The sequence below is a fragment of the Coturnix japonica genome, chromosome 3, assembly GCF_054131305.1.
Source record: "Coturnix japonica strain WE chromosome 3, WE-NBRP24, whole genome shotgun sequence".
Lineage (NCBI taxonomy): Eukaryota > Metazoa > Chordata > Aves > Galliformes > Phasianidae > Coturnix > Coturnix japonica.
Genome location: NC_140665.1, coordinates 98,815,848 through 98,839,913, shown reverse-complemented (window position 1 = coordinate 98,839,913; position 24,066 = coordinate 98,815,848). Strand labels below are relative to the sequence as shown.

General features: G+C 56.6%; 1 protein-coding gene across 9 annotated transcripts in view; it reads left to right on the top strand.

Annotated features, from left to right (window-relative positions):
- The window catches only part of DNMT3A (DNA methyltransferase 3 alpha), a 28,309-nt gene extending 11,412 nt beyond the window's left edge, over positions 1 to 16,897 (top strand). For 4 of the 9 annotated variants that reach the window (XM_015859806.3, XM_015859801.2, XM_015859808.3 and 1 more), the window contains 20 exons: positions 2,803 to 3,142; positions 5,149 to 5,195; positions 5,506 to 5,652; positions 10,352 to 10,564; positions 10,661 to 10,819; positions 10,900 to 11,007; positions 11,254 to 11,410; positions 11,491 to 11,640; positions 11,917 to 11,961; positions 12,224 to 12,303; positions 12,391 to 12,503; positions 12,691 to 12,874; positions 12,961 to 13,045; positions 13,709 to 13,854; positions 13,968 to 14,058; positions 14,403 to 14,551; positions 14,640 to 14,725; positions 15,032 to 15,101; positions 15,229 to 15,347; positions 15,798 to 16,897. In XM_015859806.3, the coding sequence (XP_015715292.1) occupies positions 2,803 to 3,142; positions 5,149 to 5,195; positions 5,506 to 5,652; positions 10,352 to 10,564; positions 10,661 to 10,819; positions 10,900 to 11,007; positions 11,254 to 11,410; positions 11,491 to 11,640; positions 11,917 to 11,961; positions 12,224 to 12,303; positions 12,391 to 12,503; positions 12,691 to 12,874; positions 12,961 to 13,045; positions 13,709 to 13,854; positions 13,968 to 14,058; positions 14,403 to 14,551; positions 14,640 to 14,725; positions 15,032 to 15,101; positions 15,229 to 15,347; positions 15,798 to 15,939 (2,631 nt within the window). In that variant the 3' untranslated portion in view covers positions 15,940 to 16,897. Of the gene's footprint in view, positions 1 to 234; positions 408 to 2,802; positions 3,143 to 5,148; positions 5,196 to 5,505; positions 5,653 to 9,349; positions 9,441 to 10,351; positions 10,565 to 10,660; positions 10,820 to 10,899; positions 11,008 to 11,253; positions 11,411 to 11,490; positions 11,641 to 11,916; positions 11,962 to 12,223; positions 12,304 to 12,390; positions 12,504 to 12,690; positions 12,875 to 12,960; positions 13,046 to 13,708; positions 13,855 to 13,967; positions 14,059 to 14,402; positions 14,552 to 14,639; positions 14,726 to 15,031; positions 15,102 to 15,228; positions 15,348 to 15,797 lie in introns of those variants that run through there. The other 5 variants (XM_085544059.1, XM_085544058.1, XM_015859805.3 and 2 more) reach the window with 4 other exon arrangements.
- Positions 16,898 to 24,066: the final 7,169 nt, after the last annotated feature.

Sequence of the window (24,066 nt, the reverse complement as noted above, 5' to 3'; positions counted from 1 at the left end):
GTGCCGTGCCGTGCCGTGCCGTGCCGTGCCCCCAGGAGAGCGGGGGCCATGGGGGGCACGGGGCTGCGCTGCCAGAGGGGCGGCGTTGGGTGCCGCCGGGATGGAGCCGGGGCTCGGTGCCCCACGTCCCGGTGCCACGGTTGGGTTGGCACTGCCGGACCCCCATCCGTCACCCGACGTCCCTCCCCTCTCCAGCCCCGTTCCTCCCCCCGTGCGTCGCGTCCCCTCCTTCCCGGCCCCGTGCGCAGCTGCTGCCCGCCTGCCCCGGCCTTCCCCAGCCGCCAGCGGAGGAAGTGAGCGCGGTCGGGCGAGCAGGAAGCGCCGTGGGGACACTGCAACAGCACCGGGACGAGACGGCCCCATAAGGGCTCCGGGGTCCGCTGCCCACCCTCGGGGGATGCGCCATGGTAAGCGGCAGCGGGACCCCCCCGGCACGCCCGGAGAGGGGGGAGCGGGCGAACGGATGGGCAGATGTGGCGAGCGGAGGAGGGCAGGGGGTCCTCCGGAACCCGGTGTCCGTGGGGCGAGGCCGGGACGGGTCGCTTTCCGCCCCCCCGGACCCCCACTCACGCCGAGCCCCGCTGGCAGCGCGGCGGTCGCTGGCTCCGTGCCACCGTACGGTGCATCCTGGGACGTGTAGTTTGACGGGGACGGGGGAGGGAGCGCACGGCGATGGCACAGGGCACAGCGATGGCACAGGGCACGGCGATGGCACAAGGCACGGAGATGGCACAGGGCACGGCGATGGTACAGGGCACGGAGATGGCACAGCGTACGGCGATGGCACAGGGCACAGCCATGGCACAGGGCACAGCGATGGCACAGGGCACGGAGATGGCACAGCGTACGGCGATGGCACAGGGCTCAGCCGGGTTTGTGCGTTCCGGGCCGTCCCGTGGCACCGGGGTTACGGCAGTAACCGGGGGGTGTCGGGGGGGAGGACGAGCACGGCGCAGCGCCGCGATGGCGCAGTGACGCAGCGGCACTTTCACTCTCCTTCGCCACGGAAACCGCCGTGCCGGGCTCGGCCCTTTCGCTCTGACTGTCACCGTGGCCGCTTGGACCCCTGCAGCCCCGCTAACCGGCTGTGTGCCGTGCTCTGAGCCGACTGATGTGCACTCACACCCCGCCGGAGGTGTCGGTGCTGTCACCTTGATGCTGGTGTTTCACCTCCACCAGCTGACTCACATACAGACCCTGCTGGCAGTGTTGGTGCTGTCACCCTGACACTGGCACACGTTGCACGCTTTGGTTGTGCCTGCTTAGCGTGACACACGTGTGCACATCAGGCTGCTGCAGGGTTCTGCCTGCCCTGTGTGCACACACACGTATGAACACCCACACACAGACGTCACGGGCGGATTCAGACCATCATGCACACACACACAAGCGCAGTTGTCACACGTCCTGCTGTCACATGCCCCGTCTCTTCCTGTCACATGCACACACACACACACCACAGTCACTGTCTGTGCCTGTCACACGCACGTGCATGCCCCCATTTCCACCTGTCTCTTGCACAAGCACACACAACACTGTCCTCTGTGACAGTACAGAGGGTCCTGACAGCACCCAGCTGGGCAGGACGGTGTCCCCTTTGCTTGGGTTATCCCCATGTGTCCTGGTAATGGTGGTGCCATCCTGGTGTGTCCTGGTCCTGAGGGCACTACTGCACTGTGTGCTTGTCCTGAGGGGACCACAGAATCATGGAAGCATAGAACGGCCTGGGTTGAAAAGGAACACAATGACCATCCAGCCCCAACCCCCTGCTGTGTGCAGGGTCACCAACCAGCAGCCCAGGCTGCCCAGAGCCACATCCAGCCTGGCCTTGAATGCCTGCAGGGATGGGGCATCCACAGCCTCCTTGGGCAACCTGTTCCAGTGCGTCACCACCCCCTGTGTGTCCTGAGGTTGCCATTGTAGGGGCACCTGGTCCTCAGGGTGTCATGGCAGCATATTGAGGTCCACACAATGTCTGGGGGTATTGTGGTAGCATGGGTTAATGGTGTTGTGGAATAATGCCTATAGAGTGTTGTGGGCTGATAGCTTTAAGGAGCTCAACACAACACAGTGGGATGGGGGAAGAGAAAAGGAAGAGTAAAAGCAAGAAATCCTATGAGTCAGATAGAAATTGTTTAACAAACAGAGGAGATGTGGAAGAGAAGAGAAAGAAAAGCAAAGAAGTGATGCAAAGATGCTCACCCACCACCTCCCACAGGTGCCCAGCCAGTTCCTGAGCACAAAGATGGCTGATTTCTAAACCCCATGTCCTGGACTTGGTGGTGTCACCTCCACGTATCCTGGTCTTGGTGGTGCCATGTCCATGTGTCCTAGACCTTATGGTACAAAGTCTATGTGTCCTGATCTTCGTGGTGTCATTCTTCTGATGGTTCTGTGGCACCATGTCATTGTCCTTAAGGCACCATATTGGTGTGTCCTTCACCTGATGGTTCCGTGGCAGCATCTCCTGGTCCTAGGGGTGCCATATTGGTGTGTCCTGGTCTTACAGTTTCCGTGACAGCATGTCTGGGCCCTGAGGATGTAGGAGGTCCTACATCCTGGGTCTGACTATGTCATGCTCATGTGTCCTGGTCCTCATGGTGCCCTGTCAGTACCTGTCAGCCTCGTGCAGGAGCTGGGACTTGGGTGTTTTGTTTTGGCACAGTCAACTTTTTGTCCCCAGATTATCACTGCAGCTCCTCATCTCTTTAGACACAGCAGCCAGGGGATGGGGACCTCAGCCCCCACACAGGCAGTGTCATCCCTGTGCCCATCATCGATCCTTTCCCTTCTCTTTTGCAGGTGGAAAGCAGTGACACACCCAAAGACACGGCGGCCATCCCCAAGTGCCCCCCTCCCTGCCCAGAGGCCAGCCCTGCCGAGCCGCTACCCAACGGGGACCTGGAGGCGGACGGAGCCCAGTGGAAGGGCACAGAGGAGGGCGGCACGAGCCCCAAAAGCGGGCGCCCCGAGGAGGACGAGACGGAGAGCCTGGCGGATGGAGAGACGGGCCGGGCGCTGGAGAACGGCCGCTGCACCCCCAAGGAGGGCATGGACGCCCCGGCCGATGAGGGTGAGCTGGCCCCTTCCGACCCCCAGAAGAAACGCGGGAGGAGGAAACTCCTGGAGGCCACAGAGAAAAGTAAGATCTGAGCGTTCAGGGGCACCCACTGCGCCCCCGGGCACCCCCGGCCCTTGCCCATCCTGCTGGGGTACGGGCGGCAGCACCAGAGGAGGAAGAGGAGGAGGAAGAAGGGCTCCATGCCTCATGGGAGGGAAAGGGACAGGAGGGTTAGAGGGACTGTCCTCCTGCATGTGCCCACACGTGTCCTGCATCCTTGTGCTGCTTTGCATGGGCAGTCCCGCATGTGCCATGGAGGTGTTGTGCATGGTGGGATGCGGTGCTGGGGTCCCATCCTGGTGCCCACACCCTTGGTGCTGGTGGGAGGCACATGGATGGGATGGGACACACCTGGGCATGGGGACACCAAGACCAGGGGGTCTTCTTGGGGATCTCACAATGAGCCAGGATGTGGGCTGGGCACCCTGAGCGAGATTGGGATAGAGGGAAGCAAAAATGGTAGAGATGAGCAAGATGGAAGTGGAGTTGAACGGGATGGAGATGGAGGTGAAGGTAAAGATCAAGGTGAAGATGAACAAGATGGAGGTGAAGGTGGAGATGGAGGTGGAGATGAGCAAGATGGGGATGGATATGGAGATGGGGATGGATATGGAGATGGGGATGGGGTTAGAAATGGATATGGAAGTGGAGGTAGAGATGGAGATGAGGATGGAAATAGAAATGGAGCTGAACAAGGTGGGAATGGGGATGAGATGGGGTGGGTTGGAGTAGGGTTGGGAATGGGATAGGAATGGTGATGGAGATGGAAGTAGAGGTAAAGATGGGGTTGAGGATGGAGGTGGAGATAAATAGAGATGAATGGAGATGAACAAGATGGGATGGAGAGGCGGAGAGGCGGATCAATGAGATGGGGATGGAGGTAGAGTTCAGGATGGGGATGAAGATAAGCAAAATGGACATGGGGTTGAGCAAGATGGGGATGGAGATGAGCAAAATGGGTGCAGAGATGAGCGAGATGAGGACAGAGGTGATTGGGATAGGGATGGAGTGAGATGGAGATGGGGATGGAGATGGAAGTGGGGATGCAAATATGGGTGAGTGATAGAGAGGGAGATGAGCAAGATGGGAACGGAGGTAATTGAGGTAGAGATGGAGACAAGTGAGATGGGAATGGGGATGGAGATGGAGATGGAAGTGGGGATGCAGATGGAAATGAGTGATGGGGATGGATATGAGCGAGATGAGAACGGAGATGAGTGAGGTGGGGATGAGCCAGATTGGGAAGGGGCTGAATAAGATGGAGATGAGTGATCTGGGGATGAGCCATCCGCACACAGGCCAGGGAAGCTACCTGCATCCCCTGCTGAGCCTGCAGGCTGCTCCGGAGGCCCGGAGCCGCGCAGTCCTTTGCTGCACCTGGCTGCAGGGCCAGCCCGTGACTCACCCTCTGCAGGGAATGGGGTGGCTGCCAGCGGCTGCGCTCGGGTTTCACCTCCCTGCCGGGGGCTCATATTCCTCCGCCCTTTCCCCTCTGCATTAAAGAGCCCTTTCATACCCTGCAGCTCAAGCTCTGCGGCAAGAAGCCCACCGCACTGTCCCCTCCATGCCACCCCGTGCTGGCGCTTGCTCTGTCCCCGTGCTGAGGACGCAGGCCTGTGGGGGCTTCAGTTTCCCCACAGTCAATCCCCAACCCCGTGCCTCAGTTTCCCCACCCGCAGCCCCACACCGTCCACAGGCAGGACAAGTGAGCCGGGTGTGCAGCACCAAGGACCCGCAGGGACACGGTGCCGGTGCCCAGCCGGTGTCACCGCTCCCCCCTCCCCGCAGCCGCGTCACCCGGCGGTTTTGCAGCCCCAGAAACAGTGGGGTTATTTTTAGCTGCTTTCCCGGCAGCGGCTCTGTGCGTACCTGCAGCTCTGCGCAAGGGGCCGAGAGAGCAGGAAACCACCCCAGCCCCACTTCCCCTGCGTGCCCCAAGGCCCCCCCTACAGCCAGGGCTGCCCCCCGGCCCTGCCCGCGTCCCACCCCATGGCACAGCACTGATGGCTGCTCTGCTCTGTGTGCAGGCAAGGAGGAGAAGGAGGAAAACAACTTCGACAGCCTGAAAATGGAGGCAAGTGTGTGTGCACGTAACTGCGTGTGCTTCCGTGTGTGCACATGTGTGTTTGTGATGTGAATGACTGCGTGTGAGAGTGCACATAGATGTGAGCATGTGTGTTTGTGTGTGAGCATCTGCGTGTGTAGGCACACAGCTGTGTGTGTGTCTGTGGGCACAGAAGTGGAGGCGTGAGTGTGTGCAGCCCTTTGTGCGTGTGAGTGCACGTCGTGTACATGTTTGCACGTGCATGTGAGTGTGCTCACAAGGAGGGGGTGATGGTGCCGCAGCCCCCACTGCCCTTCCTCACCCCACTCTCTCCCCACAGGGCTCCCGCGGGCGGCTGCGGGGTGGGCTGGGCTGGGAGTCGAGCCTGCGGCAGCGCCCCATGCAGCGGCACACCTTCCAGGCAGGGGACCCCTACTACATCAGCAAGAGGAAGCGCGACGAGTGGCTGGCACGCTGGAAGAGGGAGGTGAGGACGTGGTGACAGCCAGGCAATACCAGCCATGGGGACAGCGGGACGGTGCTGTGGTGTGGGTACAGGGACCGTGCTGTGTCTCTCCAGGGACCAGGTCTGGGGGTGGTGGAGATGGGGCACAGCCATGGTGTCTCCACGTCCCTGCATTCCCGCAGGGCACAGCTGGCACGGCCTTGGTGTCCCCACAGGCACAGCAAGGTCAGGCCGTGGCTGATTGCCCTGCGGGTGTTCTGGAGGGGTCTCAGCCCCTCTGCACTGTGAGGACGCTGGCGGCAGTGGCTCCCCATGCTCTTTGTCCTGCGTGGGACTTGGCTCTGTCCCAGTGCAGTTCTTGCACCAAGCACCACATTCCCAGCGCATCGTTCCCTCGCCAAATAAACGCAGATTCAGGTCAGCCAGCAGCGCTCAGCGGCCAAAAATAATTGGGGAAAAATGCTTTAAAAAAAAAAAGAAAAGGGAAAAAAAAAAAAAAGCAAAATACATCTTTTCAGCTGTTCCTCTTCCTCAAACAATCCCGATTTTGGCCACGTGTAATTCTTTTATTTTTCTAACCAGACCAAGTGTTTTCATGGCAGGGAGAAAGGCTGAGCCGCACTCAGTGTGCTTCCCATGGCTCCCACAGCCTGGCTGCCTGTTGTTACCCTGTGCTGGTGGCAGCGGGAACAGGAGGTGCCCACAGCCAAGGGGACAGTGTCCCCTTTCAGCTCCCATGGGGTTTGCTTGATTTAGGGTGTGGAGAGGGCTCAGCTCAGGGCTGGGGACTGCCACTGCCTGACATTGGTATGCTGTGATAACGCTGTGCCGGCTGTGGGATGGGATGGGATGGGATGCGATGGGAATAAGATGGGATGGGACAGGACAAGGATGAGGTTAGGATGGGGGTGGGGTGGCAGTGGGGGTGGCCGTGATGACTGCCATGGAGAGGTCACTGGTGATGGGACAGGGATAGCATGGAGGTGGAGACACAATAGGATGGGGATAGGATAGGACATGGGTGCATGTGGGATGTGGCTATATGATGGGGATGGAGTGAGTCAGATCGGGCTTGGATTGGATGGGGATAAAATGGAGATAGGACAGAGATGGGATGGGGTAACCCGTGACAGCATGGCAATGGCAATGGGAATAGAGATGACAGTGGCAGTGGTGATGGTAAGGGGATGAGGTTGGGGTAAGTCATGTTGGGTTTGATTGGGATGGGATGGCAAGGGAGATAGCGACTATGTTGGTAGTAGTAACAGTGATGGCGACAGGGATGTGATAGGATGGGATGGCTTGGGATGGGGACAGGATGTCTGTGACCCGAGGGCAGGAAGGCCAGTCTGCCAGTCGCAGGGATGTGCCAATCTCTGCTTATCTCCGCGTTAATAGTCAGCGGATGGGACATTTCCTCCCTCTGCTGCCCTGCTCCTTCCCAAGACAAAGGCGGAACAGCCCCAAGCAGAATTAGCAGTGTGCTCACCCCTGACAGAAGCTTTTCTTGGGTACTTTTTGTGTCACTCCTGGATCCTGGGGCCCCCCCACCCAAGTACCGGCAGTGCAGATCCTCCCACTGTGCTGCATGCCGTGGTTGCCCAAGTTCTCTTGGGTTTCCCATGTGCTTTACAGGACCTGAGAGATTTTACCCAAGAAACAGCCCCTCTGCCTTGTGGGTCCCAGTGCTTGGGGTATCCATGAGCATCTCTGTGCCATGGGGTGTGCATGCCATGGAATTTCCATGCCATGGGGATTTCAGTGCCATGGGAGTCTTTGTACCATAGGGATCCTAGTGCCATAGGAGTCCCCATACTGTGCAATTCCTATGCCATGAGAATCCCAGTATCATGTGGGTCCCTGTACCTTTATGTTCCCATGCTACAGGGGTCCCTTTGCCATGAGATTCCCCATGCTATGGATTCCCCGTGCCATACAGTTTCTGTGCTGTGGGGATCCCAATGCCATGGGGGATCCTGTGTCATGGTGGTCCCTGTGCAGTGGGGGTCCTTGTGCCATGATGTCCCATGGAATTCCCATGCCTGGGGGTCCTTGTGCTGTGGAATTCCCATGCCATGAGGGTTCTTGTGCTGTGATGTCCCTATGCCATGGCATTCCTGTGCCATGGAAGTCCTTGTGCCATGGTGTCCCTATGCCAAGTGGGTCCCAGTGCTGTAATGTCTCCATGCTATGGGGTTCCCATGCTGAATAGGAATAGGATTTCTGTGTTGTGAGGATCCAAATGCCATAGGAGTCCCTGTGCCATAGTAATCTGCGTGCAGTGGATTCTCATGCCATGAGGATCCCAATGTCACAGGGTCCCTGTGCCATTTGGGTCCCCTTACCGTGGAATTCCTGCGCCGTGGGGATCTTAAGAGTTCCAAACTCTTGGGAAGAGTGGGGGTAGCAGGCAGCCGGCGATGGGGATGGGGTCTGGACCAGGGGCCCTGCTGCCACCCCCACCTCACCTCACCTCATTGCATTGCCCGGGGCCCACGGCCATTCCCTTTGTCCCTTCCATCTGCAACACAAAGGGGCCCTGAGTGACTCAGCCCCGCGCTGGGGGCACTGGAGGGGGGTGGGCGCTGGGCTGGGTGCTGGCACCCCGAGCTCATCGCGTCAGTCCCATCCCAGAGCCGTGCCGTGTCCATCTCCTCGCTCATCCCGCATCCGACGAAGGCTCTGCTCGCAGCATGGCGCGGTGCCGCATGGCAAAGCCCATCCCCGGCGGTGCCACCACCAAGCGCACGCTGCGGCCCCGTCGAGACTCCATGCAGAGACGGCGCGGCCGCAGCGGGGGGCTCACGAGTGGGATCGTGTGGAAGCAGGCATGGACCGGGGACGGGCACGCGTGGGGGTGGGCGTGCGGAGATGGGTGTGTGGGGAGGGGATGCGTGGGAGTGGGATGGGGATGGGAGCGTGGAGATGGCACGCGTGGCAATGGAAACGTGGCGGTGCCACGCGTGGGAGTGGGCATGGGTGGGAATGGATACGCGTGGCGCAGCCCGGTGGGTGCATGGCATGGTGGGTGCATGGCATGGTGGGTGCATGGCATGGTGGGTGCCGCCACTGTGGGGTTCTCTGCCCCAACGGGACCCTGCTGTGGGTTCAATGCTTGGGGTGCCAGGGCTGCATCAGCTCTGGGGGTCCCCACGCCTTAAGACAGAGGTGAGGGCACGGTGTGGGGCTGCGAGCCCGTTTGGGTTGTCCAGGTGTGCTTCGGAGTGCTGCTCTGTTGGGTGCCTTTGGGGACACCCTGCGCCTTGGGGACATCTGGGTGTTGGGAAATGTGCTTCGGGGTGTTTGGGGGATGGACTCTGGGGTGATGCTTAGGTGGATGCAGTGGGGACACGCGGCTCTTTGGGGGCACGCAGGGAACGTTTGGTGAGACTGTGAGGTACCCGGAGTTCCTTCGGGGTGCTGCTGAGATGGGTTCATGTGGGGACACGCGGCTCTCCGGGGACACGCGTGGGACACGGTGCTGCCGGGACGCAGCCGCTTTGGGGTGCAGCGCCGAGCAGAGCCGACCCCCCCGTGCCACCCCACTCCCGGGCTGCAGAGCCGGCCCCCTTTGTCCATGGCAGGAGCGCACCGCCGGGACAAAGGGCAGCGCCGGGCCGGGCCGGGCCGGACCGAGTCGTGCGGGGGGGGCGGGCCGAGCCGGGTGCCCCGCAGCCAACCAGCCGGGCCGATTGGGAACATGTGACCCGGAGTTCCCAGACAAAGAACCGCCGGCCGTGCCCCCGGCTCGGCACGGCTCGGCTCGGCTCGGCTCGGTTCGGTCCGGCCGCAGCGCTCAGCCCGCATGGGTAGGTGGCTTCGTGGGGTGGGCGCGGGGGTGGCACGGCTCGGCCTGGCGCAGCTCGGACCGGTTCGGTTGAGTTTGGCACGGTTTGGGCCGCACTCCGCGTGGTGTAGTTTGGCACAGGTTGGATTGGTCGTGGGCCGGCTCGGCGGAGTTTGGTACGGGTTGGCCAGGTCGGCAGAGTTCGGGGTGTTTTAATCCAGTCTGGGCCGTATTGAGCTGAGTCTGGCATGGTTTGGTCCAGTGTGGTCCAACTTGGCTCAGTGTGACACGGCTTGGCTTTGGTTCTGGTTCAGTTTGGCAGAGCTTGGCACGGTGTGGTCCAGCTTAGTGGATTTTGTCACAGTTTGGCACGGTCCAGTCCATCTTGGCTGAGTTCTGCACCATTTGGTCCAGTTCTGCTGAGTTTAGCACAGTTTGGCACAATCCAGATCAGCTTCTCTTGAGTTTGGTGTGGTTTGGCCCAGGTCTGGTCCAGCTCAGCTGAGTTTAGCACAGCTTGGCCAAGTATTGGGGTGTAAACAGTGCGGGGGGAAACTGAGGCATGGGAACAAGGGGGAGCAGCTTGTGGCACATGGCACGGCCCCCCAAGGGCAGGTTTAGGGGGCAGCCGTGCCCAGGGAGAAGGAAAGGGATGGAAATAAGGGTGGGGACACAAATAGAGGTGAGGATGGGGGTGAAATGAGGATGCAGTGTGATGCAATGGGGGTGGGATGGGATGCAGTGGGGTGAGGATCAGTTGCAGCTGGTTAGGATGTGGATGGAGTGCAACGGGGCTGAGCAGGGCCGCAGTGGGATGGGGTGTGATGTAACACAATGAGATGAGGATCGGATGGGATGAGGATGTAGTGGGATATGCGTGCAGTGGGATGGGATGAGGCTTCCTGGGCTGCCTTGACACCGCTCTTCCACCAGGCGGAGAAGAAGGCAAAAGTGATCGCCGTGATGAACGTGGTGGAGGAGACGCCGCGGGCCGAGCCGCAGAAGGAGGAGGAGGCCAGCCCCCCTGCCTCACAGCAGCCCACAGACCCTGCCTCGCCAAACGTGGCCACCACGCCTGAGCCTGTGGTGGCCGACGCTGTCGACAAGAACACATCCAAGTCAGCAGATGACGAGCCTGAGTATGAGGTGAGCACATCCCACACCACCAGCACCGTGCGGAACTAGGTTTGACTCAAGGGCAGCCCTTACTGTGTCCCTTCCTTGTGTTCCCCCTGTCCCCAGGATGGTCGGGGCTTTGGCATCGGTGAGCTGGTGTGGGGCAAGCTGCGTGGCTTCTCCTGGTGGCCGGGGCGCATCGTGTCCTGGTGGATGACGGGACGCAGCCGTGCAGCCGAGGGCACCCGCTGGGTGATGTGGTTCGGGGATGGCAAGTTCTCAGTGGTGAGTGGCAGCCCTGCTCCGTGCACACCGACCTTGCTATGTCCCTGTTTGGGTGATGGCCACCACGTCCCCTCCCGCAGGTCTGTGTGGAGAAGCTCCTGCCTCTCAGCTCCTTCTCCAGCGCCTTCCACCAGGCCACCTACAACAAGCAGCCCATGTACCGCAAAGCCATCTATGAGGTGCTACAGGTGAGCACTGGTGGCACTGGGAGGGGACAGCAGGGACGTGGCACTGCTGAGGGCATGGCATTCGGTGCACATGTGGCTGGGGTAGGTGGGAGCCAGCATCTATGGAGTGAAAGCAGGAGGGGACACAAAGACCTGTCACTGCTGAGGACATGGCACTCAGTGTGTGTGTCTCTGAGGGTTGGCATCTGCGGGGTGGCACCAGGAAGGGATACAAAAGGTGACATAATACTGGGTGCTCCCACACAGGTGGCAAGCAGCAGAGCAGGGAAGATCTTCCCAGCGTGCCCCGAGAATGATGAGACCGACACCTCCAAGGTGGTGGAGATCCAGAACAAGCAGATGATCGAGTGGGCGCTGGGTGGTTTCCAGCCCTCTGGCCCCAAGGGCCTGGAGCCCCCCGAGGGTGAGCGGTGGGACAGGCATGGGGACAAGGAGTCCATCTCCATCCACGGTGCCTGCTCACAGCCCCCTATTGCCTCACAGAGGAGCGCAACCCCTACAAAGAAGTTTACACAGAGATGTGGGTCGAGCCAGAAGCCGCTGCCTACGCGCCACCCCCACCCGCCAAAAAGCCCCGGAAAAGCACAACAGAGAAACCCAAGGTCAAGGAGATCATTGATGAGCGCACCCGAGGTACCCACAGGTCCCCCTGGGTCTGCAATGGGATGTGTTCTGGGGTTGCCCTATGTCTGTGGGGCTGACCATGGTGGGGTGCCCACAATGGAGAGTGGCCATAATGGAGAGCCCCTGGTGAAGTGCCCATAGTGAGGTGCTTGTAGTGGGATGCCCATGATGGAGTGCCCATAATGGGGTCCCTTCACCCTGGAGACCCCTCAAGCAGGGCTGGGGGCACAGAGGGGTTCCTCCCTCACCCCTAACCCCCAACCCTGAGTACCTCTCCCCCTACAGAGCGACTGGTCTACGAGGTGCGGCAGAAATGCAGAAACATTGAAGGTGAGCACTGTGCACAGCCTCTCACACCTCCTGACAGTGGTGGGGCTGGGTGGACCCTGAACAGCCTCCAACACATGGTCAGGGGGTTCTTTGGGGCACTGTTCCCCCCAGCCCCCAGGACTGCCATCTCTGGGTCCTTGGGGTTCTCCAGTGTGGGCATGGCTGAGTCTTGGCAAGAAGTGGGGCAGTCCTTTTGGGCTCTGGGGATGCTGGGGTTGGGGGCTGTGGTTTACTGCCCTCCCCTCCCTGTGTGCCACCCCAGATATCTGCATCTCCTGTGGGAGCCTCAACGTCACCCTGGAGCACCCTCTCTTCATTGGGGGAATGTGCCAAAACTGCAAGGTATGTGCAGGGAGGTGGAGGTCTCACAGCCCCACATGGGGCTGTGGGGTGGGGGGTCCACACTGACTCTGTGCCCCCCATCCCCAGAACTGCTTTCTGGAGTGCGCGTACCAATACGACGACGACGGATACCAGTCCTACTGCACCATCTGCTGTGGTGGGCGTGAGGTGCTCATGTGTGGCAACAACAACTGCTGCAGGTGGGGGGAGCAGCTGGGGGGTGCTTCTCTGGGGCTGGAGGGGCACCACAAAGTGTGGGGGACTTGCATTGCAAAAGGGTTGTCCAATAGGGATGAGGTGGAGGTGATGGCACACGGGGACTCTCACCAGCATAATGTGTGTGGGTGGTACTGGGACTCCCACCCTGACATGTGCCCCCCACCCCAGGTGTTTCTGTGTGGAGTGTGTGGACCTGTTGGTGGGGCCAGGGGCTGCACAGGCGGCCATCAAGGAGGACCCTTGGAACTGCTACATGTGCGGCCATAAGGGTGTCTATGGGCTACTGCGGCGGCGTGAAGATTGGCCATCGCGCCTCCAGATGTTCTTCGCCAACAACCACGACCAGGAGTTTGTGAGTGCCCCCCATGACCCTGTAGACCCCCCCCCATCCTGTGGCTCTGCTGCCCCAGCCTCATATCTGTGCCCCATTGTTTGTAGGATCCGCCAAAGGTGTACCCGCCTGTCCCCGCTGAGAAGAGGAAGCCCATCCGTGTGCTGTCACTGTTCGATGGCATCGCCACTGGTGGGTCTATGGGGTTGGGAGCAGCTGGATGGTGGCATCCACTCCCTGGGAGAATGGGATGAGCTGGGGGGTTGGGGTGGAACAGGATGGGGAGGTGGGGTGGAATATAAGGGAAGAAAGTGGGATGGGACATAATGTCATAGGTTGGAATGGGACTGAATGGAGCAGAATGGGATGGGCAGGTGATGTGGGATGGAACATGATGGGAAGAGACAGGATGTGAGACATAAGGGGACAGAGTGGGATGGGTCTGGGTGGGATGGGGTGGGACGTAATGGGATGAGATTGAACATACAACAGGACAGGATAAAGTGGGATTGGACAGGACAGGATGAGGCTGGATGTAATGTAATGGGATGGGACATTATGGCATGGGCTGGGACCTAATGGGAGGAAATGGGTCAGGATGGAAGGGAGTGGAATGTGATGAGTTGAGATGGGTCTGGATGGAACATAATGGGATGGGACATGATTGGTTGGGAATGAGATGGGACGGGATGGGAGATATTGGGATGGAATGGGATAGAACAAGGAATTGACACGGGATGAGACGGAATGGAATGGGATGGGGAGGTGGGAGTGGATGGGGCAGGACCCATGGGACACAGAGGTGTGCTGAGGCCCCCATCCTGCTGCTTGCCAACCTGGCCCCACTGCCCACAGGCCTGCTGGTGCTGAAGGACCTGGGCATCCAGGTGGACCGCTATATTGCCTCCGAGGTGTGCGAGGACTCTATCACTGTGGGCATGGTGAGGCACCAGGGCAAGATCATGTACGTCGGTGATGTCCGAAATGTCACCCAGAAACACGTACGTCCCCTCCAATACAGTACAGATCCCAGGTCCACACCCCTATCTCCCTGTCCCATGGCATCCCCACATTATGGGGCATCCCATAGCTCACCACATGCTTCCTCCCCCAGATACAGGAGTGGGGTCCCTTCGACCTGGTCATCGGGGGCAGCCCCTGCAACGACCTCTCTATAGTGAACCCAGCCAGGAAAGGGCTGTATGGTAAGGCCATGTCCTCTCCGCATCTCCTCTCCATGTCCCTTCACTGCATCACCATCACTGCATCCCTTTGTCTCCTCACCTCATTATGTTTCCTTGCTGCATCCCTTGCCAGGTCCCCTTATTGTGTCCTCTCATCATGTCCCTTCATAGTGTCCCCATCACTGTGGCCCCTCTGCATCCCCTTACCATGTCTGCTCCATGTCCCCATCACTGTATCCCCTTGCTATGTCCCCTCCGCATTTCTTTGCCATTTCCTTGTTAGTGTGTCTCCATCAGTGTCCCCTCACCACACCCCCCCATCACTCCCCTCAGCTTCTCTGCTGATGCTTCTCTTTCCTGCCCAGAGGGCACTGGGCGCCTCTTCTTTGAGTTCTATCGCCTCCTGCATGAAGCACGGCCCAAGGAGGGTGACGACCGACCCTTCTTCTGGCTCTTTGAGAACGTGGTGGCCATGGGGGTGAGCGACAAAAGGGACATCTCGCGCTTCCTCGAGGTCAGTGCCTCCCCATATCACCATCTTATAGGGCACTCTGGACCCTGCAGAGCCCCCGGTAACCCTCAACCTCTCTCTGTTCTGCCAGTCTAACCCTGTCATGATTGATGCCAAAGAGGTGTCTGCGGCACACCGGGCCCGGTACTTCTGGGGTAACCTTCCTGGTATGAACAGGTTGGTGAGAGCCCCCCAATCCTGTGTGTGTGTGTGTGTGTGTGTGTGTGTGTGTTAATGGCAGCCCACAGGGCTTGGATCTAATTCTGGGTGCCAACATGGCTTTGGCCCCTGGAGTCCCCAAAATCCCCATGGGCAGTGATGTGGGGGACATGAGATGTGGGGACATGGGGACTCAACAAACTCATCCTGAGGAGTCACCACATGGGGACAGGGGTACCCAACAAACTCTTTTGGAAAGCCCCCACATGGGAAAGTGGAGACATAATACTGCTATTCCAGTATTCCAACCTCTGTCCTTCTCAGGCCGCTGGCGTCCACGGTCAATGACAAGCTGGAACTCCAGGAGTGCCTGGAGCATGGCAGGATAGCCAAGGTCAGCCCATGGGGGTCACAGGGGCTTTGCCACATCCCCTGGGGGTTTTGGTGCCCGGCTGTGCCCGTGGGGATGGCATAGCCTTTGGGTGCCACACCTGGTGATAATGAGCCTGTGCCTCTTGCAGTTCAGCAAAGTGAGAACCATCACCACTCGCTCCAACTCCATCAAGCAGGGCAAAGACCAGCACTTCCCCGTCTTCATGAACGAGAAGGAAGACATCCTGTGGTGCACGGAGATGGAGAGGTACTGTGGGTGGGGGGCGGTGGGAGTCATCTCCATGTGCTGAGCCTCCATGGCACAGCTCCACACTGCGGAGCCCCTGGGGCACTGTTCTGCACACTGAGCCTCCATGGTGCAGTTCTACATGCTGAACATCCACAACACATACCAAACCCTCATGGCACAGCTCCATGTGCCAAGCTGGGCCTCTATGTGCTGTGCCATGCCTCCATGGTGCAGTTCTGCACACTGTGGTTCCACAACACAGCTCCACGTCCTGAGTGCCTCCATGGCACGAGCCAAACCTCTATGGCACAGTTCTGCGTGGTGATGCTCCACGTGCCGTATCTCCGTAGCACGGCTCTGCATGCCAGGGCTCCATGGCACACCTCCATGCGCTGTGCCTCCATGGCACATGGGACCTCCATGTCTGCCCACTGCCACCCAGCTGACCCTGTGTCCCCTGTCCCGCAGGGTGTTCGGCTTCCCAGTGCACTACACGGATGTGTCCAACATGAGCCGCCTGGCCAGGCAGAGACTGCTCGGCAGATCCTGGAGCGTGCCGGTGATCCGCCACCTCTTTGCGCCCCTCAAGGAGTACTTCGCCTGCGTTTAGGAGAGCCGGACGGGGACTGTGCCACGGAGCGCGTCGGAACCAAACCATCCATGCCAAGAGAAGAGAAAATGCGGAGCGAGAGAAGAGCCAGCACCCAGCAGAGAGACGGGAGCACGGCGCGGCGGCCGCCGGCACGCGCCTCCCCGAGCGCAGGGCTCGGGGCCTCCCCATCCCCAACGATCAGCTTTCAGCCTATTTAAAACCAGGAGAAAAAAAAAAATTAAAAAAAAATTTTAAAAAAATCAGAAATAAATTGCACCAGGACACAGAGGAAAAAAAAGGAAAAAAAAAAAAAAAAGAAAGAAAAAAAAAGAAAACAAAGGAAAACTAAAAGAAAGAAAAAAAGCCCACAAAACAGAAGGAAAAAGAAAACAAGAAAATACGGATAAAAACGCAACATGGGAAATCAAAATGGAAAAATAAATGGAAGGAAAAAAACAAAATACGGAAATAGGAACCAAAAGGAAAAAAACAAAAGGTGGGAAAACACCAAATTGTGGCCAAACAAAATGCGGGAAGGAAACAAAACAACAGGGGGGAAAAAAAAAATAGAGGCAAAATGCGGAAAAACAGAAGATGGGAAAACAAAAATGGGAGTAAAAAGCGTGGGGGGGGAAAAAGCAAAACAAAGGGGGAAAAAAAACCTGACACCGAAATGTGGAATAACAAAAGGAAAAAAAATGCAAGGAAATGCAAAACATGAGGAAAAAAAGAAACCAAACCCAATGGGGGAATCAAAGCGCCTAAAAAGGAAATGTGGGGAAAAAAACGACGCGAAAGAAGAAAACAACAAAGCAAGGAAACAATAAAAAGCGAAGCGAAAAAGGCAAAAAAAAAAAACAAAAAGAAAAAGAAAAACGAAAGGAAAAAAAAAAACACAAAAGAGGAGGAAAAAAACAAAACAAAACAAAGCAAAAGATGACCAACCAAAAGGGTTTTTAATTTTTTTTCGGGGTAACCTTTTCCGTTTTCCGCTCTTTTCTGGCTGGGTTTTTCCGTTCGTTGGGTCCCTGCTGCTCGGAGCTGCGCCACCCGCGCCTCCCTCCCTCCTTGCCAGCAGCGCCGCGTGCGGTGACACGGAGCAGAAGCACCGGCGGGGACGCGGCGGACAACGCGCACGCCACACTCACACCTTTTCTACAATATTTTGGGTGCCTACCACACAGGAAACCTTGAAGAAAGCAAATCCTAGAAGCCGCTGTTACCTCTTGTTTACAGTTTATATATATATGATAGATATGAGATATAGATATATATATATATAAAAGGTACTGTTACTACTGTACAACCCGACTTCATAATGGTGCTTTTAAACAGCGGGGGGAGTCGAGACATCAGCTTCCACGTTGCCTTACGCGCTGCGCCTTTCTGGAGCCGCGTGGAGGGGGCCGGCGGGGCCGGGGGGGAGCCCCCACCCCGACTCATGCAATAACCTTTTTCTGTCCCAAAAGGAAGCGGCGCCGTCCCGCCCGACGTGCTGGTGCTGTTCTGTGTACGTGGCCCCGAGCGGGCGGAGGTTTTGGCGCGGAGGCGGTGCCGGAACGGTGCTTGGACCCTGGTGCTAACGCTGGGTTGGGACAGGGCTGGAGCCCACCCTGGTGCCGGTGTCTTTTTTTGGAGCGATGGGCTCCAGCGGTCCCTTTGGTGGGCACCACAATGTGTCCATGGTGCAACCGTGGCAGTGGCAGCTGCAGGAGGGTGCGGGGTGGCTGGTGCTGTGCTGAGCGTGGGGATGCTGCGGTGGCATGATGGCGATGGTGACCATCGTGGTTGTAGGTCATGGTCATTGTGATGGTCACGGTGATGGAGACAGCGGCGGTCATGGTCTTGGTGGCAGTCATGGTCACAGTGACAGCAACGGTCAGGGTCATGGTTGTGGTCACAGTGGCGGACATGGTGACAGAGACAATGATGGTCATAGTGATGGTCACAGTCATGGTGACAATGATGGTCATGATCATGGTTATGGTCACAGTGGCAGTCACGATGACAGAGACAATGACGGTCATGGTGATGGTCGTGGTGTTGGTGGTGATCATGGTCATGGTGACAAGGGTAGTTACGGCCATGATCATGGTTATGGTCACAGTGACAGTCATGGTGACAGAGACAATGACGGTCATGGTGATGGTCATGGTGGCGGTCACGGTGATTGATGGTTATGGTGACAATAACAGTCGCAGTGCTGGTCATGCTCATGGTGATAATGCTGATGACAGTGATGGTTGTGGTCACAGTTGTGGTCATGGTTTTGGTCACAGTGACAGTCATCGTGTCGGAGACAGTCCTGGTGGTCAAGGGAATAATGACGATCATGGTAACGGTCAAGAACTTGTTGATGGGTCATGGTAACAGTGATGTTGACAGCAATAGTCATGGTTGTAGTCGTGATCGCGCTGGTGGTCGTGGTCATCATGACAGTTGTGATGGTGGTCATGGTGATTGTGGCTGTGACAGTCATGATGATGGTGATGGTCGTGGTGACAGTCACAGTGGCAGTGACAGTGGCGAGGACGACAGCCTGGTGGCAGAGTTCCGGAGCCGGGTGCATTCAGCGGTGCTGCGGTGCAGATGGTGCTCAGCGCTTGGGGTTCGGTGCGTGGGGGGAGCGCAGGGACTGGTGCTAAGGCACGGGGGGCCCCGTTGCCATCTCTTCCTGTAACTGTGAAAGGGGGGGTCCCGTGTGCAGGGTGGGGGCCTGGACACCCCCGATCCCCCCGTGCCACCGCCGCCGCCGGCAGCTCGGTGCAGGGTGCTGGCTAATGCGCAGTGAGCCAGCTGGCGGCGTTGTGGGGTGCTTGGAGAGGTGCTTGGGGCAGGGGGTCCCCATGGTGCTAGGAGGGGGCAGTGCTGTGGGTCCTGTGTGGTGCTGGGTGCAGGGCCTGCACGGTGCGTGCTGCAGCATGGCTGCAAAGCCCTCATGACCCTGCAGTGCTGGGTGCAAATTCTGCGCCACTCTGCAATGCTGGGTGCAAATCCTAAAGCACTGAATGCAAACCCTGCACAGCCCTGCAGCACAGTGTGCAAACTTTGCATGGCCCTGTAAGCACTGCTTGTCCATCCCGCATGGCACTGCAGCACCAGGTGCAAGCTGTGCATGGCCCTGCAGCATAGGGTGCCAATTTTGCAGGGTCCTGCAGCAGTGATTGCAGGTCCTGCACAGCCCTGCAGCACCAGATGCAAACCTGGCATAGCCCAGCAGCATTGGGTACAAACTTTGCATGGTGCTGCAGCGCTGTTTGCCGGTTGTGCATGGTCCTGCCACACCAGGTGCAAAGCAGTGCGTAGCCCTGCAGCGTAGGCTCCAAACTTTGCATGGCCCTGCAGCACAGGTTGCAGGCCCTGCATGGCCCAGCAGCAGAGGGTGCGCTCTTTGCACAGCTCTGCAGCACTGCTTGTGGGTCGTGCATGGCGTTGCAACACCTGGTGCAAGCTGCGCACGGCCCTGCAGTGTAGGGTGCAAACTGTGCAGGTCCTTCATGGCCCTGCAGCTGCAGAGCAAGCGATGCACAGCCCTGCAGCACGCGTTGCAATGCAGCACAGGGAAGCAGCAGCTCCTCCATTGCAGCACAACTGGAAGGCGCCCGCGGCAGCGGCCCCCACTATGGGGGATGCTTGGGGAAAGAGTTCCGTTTTTAACGTCCCTGACCCACAGCTTTTTTTTAAAGAGAAACAGACACCTTTTGTTGCACAGCCCTAGGTTTAAGAAAAAAAAATAAAAAAAATAAAAAATAAAGAAAAAAATCAAAAATAAAGAAAAAAAAGAATAAAAAAAATTTTTAAAAAGAAAAAAAAAAAAAAAGAAACCTAAATTCCTTAAGATCTGCCGAGGGATAGGTGACAAACAAACACGGTGCTAAAACATTTTATTAAGAATATATATTGTTAACTTAAGTCTGCTGTCCGGACAATGACTGTTTGTTTCGTTTTCTCGTAGTGGAGTTTCAAAGAGCACTATAATACTATAATTTTACTCTGATATATTATTATGGAAAAAAAAAAAAAAAAAAAAAAAAAAAAAGGAAAAGACAAAAAAAAAGAAAACCATGGATAAAAAAATAATAAAAGATGGAGGGGAAAAAACAACAAAAGCAACGGGAGAAAGGAATGAATGAGAGGGGGAAAAAAAGAGAGGAATAAAAACAAAGAAGGAAAATAGAAAAAAAAGAAAAAAATGTGGAAAAAAAGAGAAAAAGAGGGAAAAAAAAGCAAACCACAAGGCGTTGTAACTTTGCGTTGTAACTTTGTACTTGAAGCCAGCCGCGCTCGCGTGTTTCCGCCCCGCGCCGTGGAAGCCGCTGCAGTGCCGTATTGTGCCGCGCCGTGTGCTCACCACGAGGGATCACCGCGTCGAGTTGGGACCGCTCCTCCAGCGGGCGCCACCGCCCGCGCCACATTCCGCCCCGCGCCCTTCCTCCTCCTCATCCTCCTCTCTCTCTCTTTCTCTCTTTCTCTCTCTCTTTCTCTCGGTTCGTTCCTTTTGTTTTCGCGTTGTTTTGGGGTTGGTTTATTTCGTTGTTGTTGTTGTTGTTCCAGGTTTTTTGGGGGGGAGGGTTTTTTGGGGGGTTGTTTTTTTAATATTTTTTTTCGGATTTTTGGGGTTGTTTTTCTTTTTATTTTGTTGTTGTTGGCTTTTTTTTTTTTTTTTTTATGTTAGGGTCGCTTCTCTATTTATTGCCGGGAGCTGTGTACATTTCACCGTACGGTTCGCCCGCGGCCGCTGCCCGGCGCTCTGTTGTATCTGTGTGAGTATTGCTCGTGACATTGCTGTTCTGAACTAATTAAGAGGTCAAATGCGTGCAGCAGGTGTAGGAAGTCTGTCCGTCCCGCTCCCATCCCATCCGCCTTTTTATTTTATTTTCTCTGGTGCCCAGAAGAATTACCATAAAAGACGAGCTCCTTTCTAATGTACTTGTGCTGGAGAACACTTGAATAAATGTACTGTTTTTGTGCAAAAAAAAGAAGAAAAAAAAAGACAAAAAAAAACAACAAAAAAATGAAACAAAAAAACAGACAAAAAAAACAAAACAAAAAAGGAGAAAAAAAAGAGGAAAAAAAAAGAGAAAAATTGCTCTCCGCGTGGTTTTCTGTGGCGTCAGTGGGATGCGGCCCATTGGGTGTGGGGTCCTGTTGGTGATGGAGAGATTAATAGGTGGTGGGGTTTCAATGGCTGGTGGGATCTCAGTGGGCGGTGGAGATCTCAATGGGTAACGGGATCCCAGTGGGTGATAACGTCCCAATGGGTGGTAGAGAACTCAGTGGGTGCAGGTGGAGGAATCCCAATGGGTGATGGGGTCCCAATGTGTCGTGTTGTTCCTCTTCATGATGGGGACCCAATGGGTGATGGGGGAACCTCAGTGAGTAATGAAGATCTCAATAGGTAATTGGATCCCAGTAGATGGTGGCATCCCAAAGGGTGGTAGAGACCTCAGTGGGTGAGGGTGGTGGGATCCCAATGGGTGATGGGGTCCTAGTGTGTCGTAGCATTCCTGTTGGTGATGGGGACCCATTGGCTGATGAGGGAACCTCGATGAGTAATGAAGATCCCAATGGGTGATGGGGCAATAAATCTGTGCATGTAGGTGGTGGGATCCTAATGGGTAATGGGGTCCCAATGGGTAGTGGCTCTCAGATTGGTGATGGGGTCCCAGTGGGTGATGGGGGACTACAATGAGTGATGGAGAAATCAGTGGGTGTGGGTGGTGGGATCCCAGTGGATGATGGGGTCTCAATAAGTCATGGTGTTCCTGTTGGTGATGGGGGAACCTCAATGAGTAACAAAGATCACAATGGATGATGGAGAAATCAGTGGATGTGAGTGGTGGGATCCTCAATGGGTGATGCAGTCCTAATGGGTAGTGGCACTCACGTTGATGATGGGGTCCAAATGGGTGATGGGGGACCACAATGAGTGATGCACACCTCAATGGGTGATGAGGTCCCAATGGGTGATGGGGTCCCAATGAGTACTGGTGTTCCTTTTGGTGATGGGGACCCAATGGTGATGGGGCAAGAAATCAGTAGGTGAGGGGTGGGGAGTGGGATCCCAATGGGTGATGGGGTCCCAATAAGTCATGGTGTTCCTGTTGGTGATGGAGACCCAATGGTAATTAGGGAGCCTCGATAAGTAATGAATATCAAAACGGGTTATGAGATCTCAGAGGGTGATGGCATCCCAGTGGGTGATGAGGTCCCAATGTGTAGTGGGACCTCAATGGGCGATGGGAGATCAGTGGGTGATGGAGATCTCAACAAGTAATAGGATCCCAATGAATGATGGGATCCCAATGGGTAATGGTATTACCACAGGTGATGGGGTCCCTTTGGGTGATGCAGACCTCAGTGGGTGTGGGTAGTGGGATCTCAATGGGTGATGGGGTTTCAATTTGTGTTGTTCCTGTTGGTGATGGGTCCTGATGGGTGATGGTGGATTTCAGTGAGTGATGGAGATCTCAACAGGTAATGGGATCCCAATGGGTGATGCGGACCCAATGCGTAGAGGCATTCCCACTAGTGGTGGTGTCCAAATGGGTGATAGGATCCCAGTGGGTGATGGGGGACCTCAGTGAGTGATGGAGACTTTAGTGGGATCCCACTGTGTAGTGGGATCCCAATGGGGTAATGGGATTTCAGTGGGTAATGGGGTCCCAGTGAGTGATGGAGACCTCAATGGATGTGGGTGGTGGAATCCCAGTGGGTGATGGGGCCCCCATAAGTCGTGGTGTTCCTGTTGGTTATGGGGTCCCGATGGTTGATGGTACCTCAATGATGGAGACCTCCGTGGGTGATGGGATCCCACAATGCAATGGTTGGATCTCAGTGGGTAGTGGCACTCCCATGGGTGATGGGGTCATAAAGAATGAGCGTGTGATCCGAGACAGCCAGCACAGCTTCACCAGGGGAAGGTCATGCTTAACTAATCTTGTGGCCTTCTATGATGGAGTGACGGCGTTGGTGGACGAAGGGAAGGCGACCGATATCATTTACCTGGACCTGAGCAAGGCCTTTGACATGGTCCCCCATCACATCCTCATCTCCAAATTGGAGAGAAGTGGATTTGATGGGTGGACAACTCGATGGATAACAATTGGTTGAAAGGCCTCAGACAGAGGGTGGTGGTCAATGGCTCTATGTCCAGGTGGAGGCCGGTAACGAGCGGTGTCCCTCAAGGGTCTGTCTTGGGACCGGTGCTCTTTAACATCTTTATTAATGACATCGATGAGGGAATGGAGTGCACCCTCAGCAAGTTTGCTGATGACACCAAGCTGAGTGGTGCGGTCGATACGGTGGAGGGAACGGATGCCATTCAGAGGGACCTTGACAGGCTGGAAAGCTGGGTTCGGGTGAACCTAATGAGGTTCAACACGGCAAAGTGCAAGGTTTTGCACTTGGGCCGGAAGAACCCCAGGCACCTGTACAGGCTGGGAGGAGTGGTCCTTGAGAGCAGCTCGGCTGAAAAAGACCTGGGGGTCCTGATGGACGAGAGACTCAACATGAGCCAGCAGTGCGCTCTGGCAGCCTGGAAAGCAAATGGGATCCTGGGCTCCATCAGGAGAGGGGTGGTCAGCAGGGATAGGGAGGTGATTGTCCCTCTCTACTCGGCTCTTGTGAGGCCCCATCTGTTGTACCGTGTCCAGGTGTGGAGCCCTCAGTACAAAAAAGACATGGAGATTTTGGAAAGGGTCCAGAGGAGGGACAGGAAGATGATCAGGGGGCTGGAGCACCTCCCCTATGAGGACAGGCTGAGGGAGTTGGGTTTGTTCAGCCTGGAGAAGAGAAGGTTGCGGGGTGACCTCATTGCAGCCTTTCAATACCTGAAGGGAACTTACTCCCAGGAGGGGAGTAAACTCTTCAAAAGGGCTGACAATAGCAGGACACAGGGAAATGGTTTTAAGTTAAAAGAGGGAAGATTTAGGTTGGATGTAAGGGGGAAGTTCTTCACTAGGAGAGTGGTTAGGCCCTGGAACAGGCTGCCCAGGGAGGTTGTGGATGCCCCGTCCTTGGAGGTGTTCAGGACCAGGTTGGACGGGGCCCTGGGCAACCTGATCTAGTAAATGTGATTCTGTGATTCTGTGATGGAACCTCAGTGAATGATGAAAACCACAGTGGGTTCTGGGTTCTCAAAGG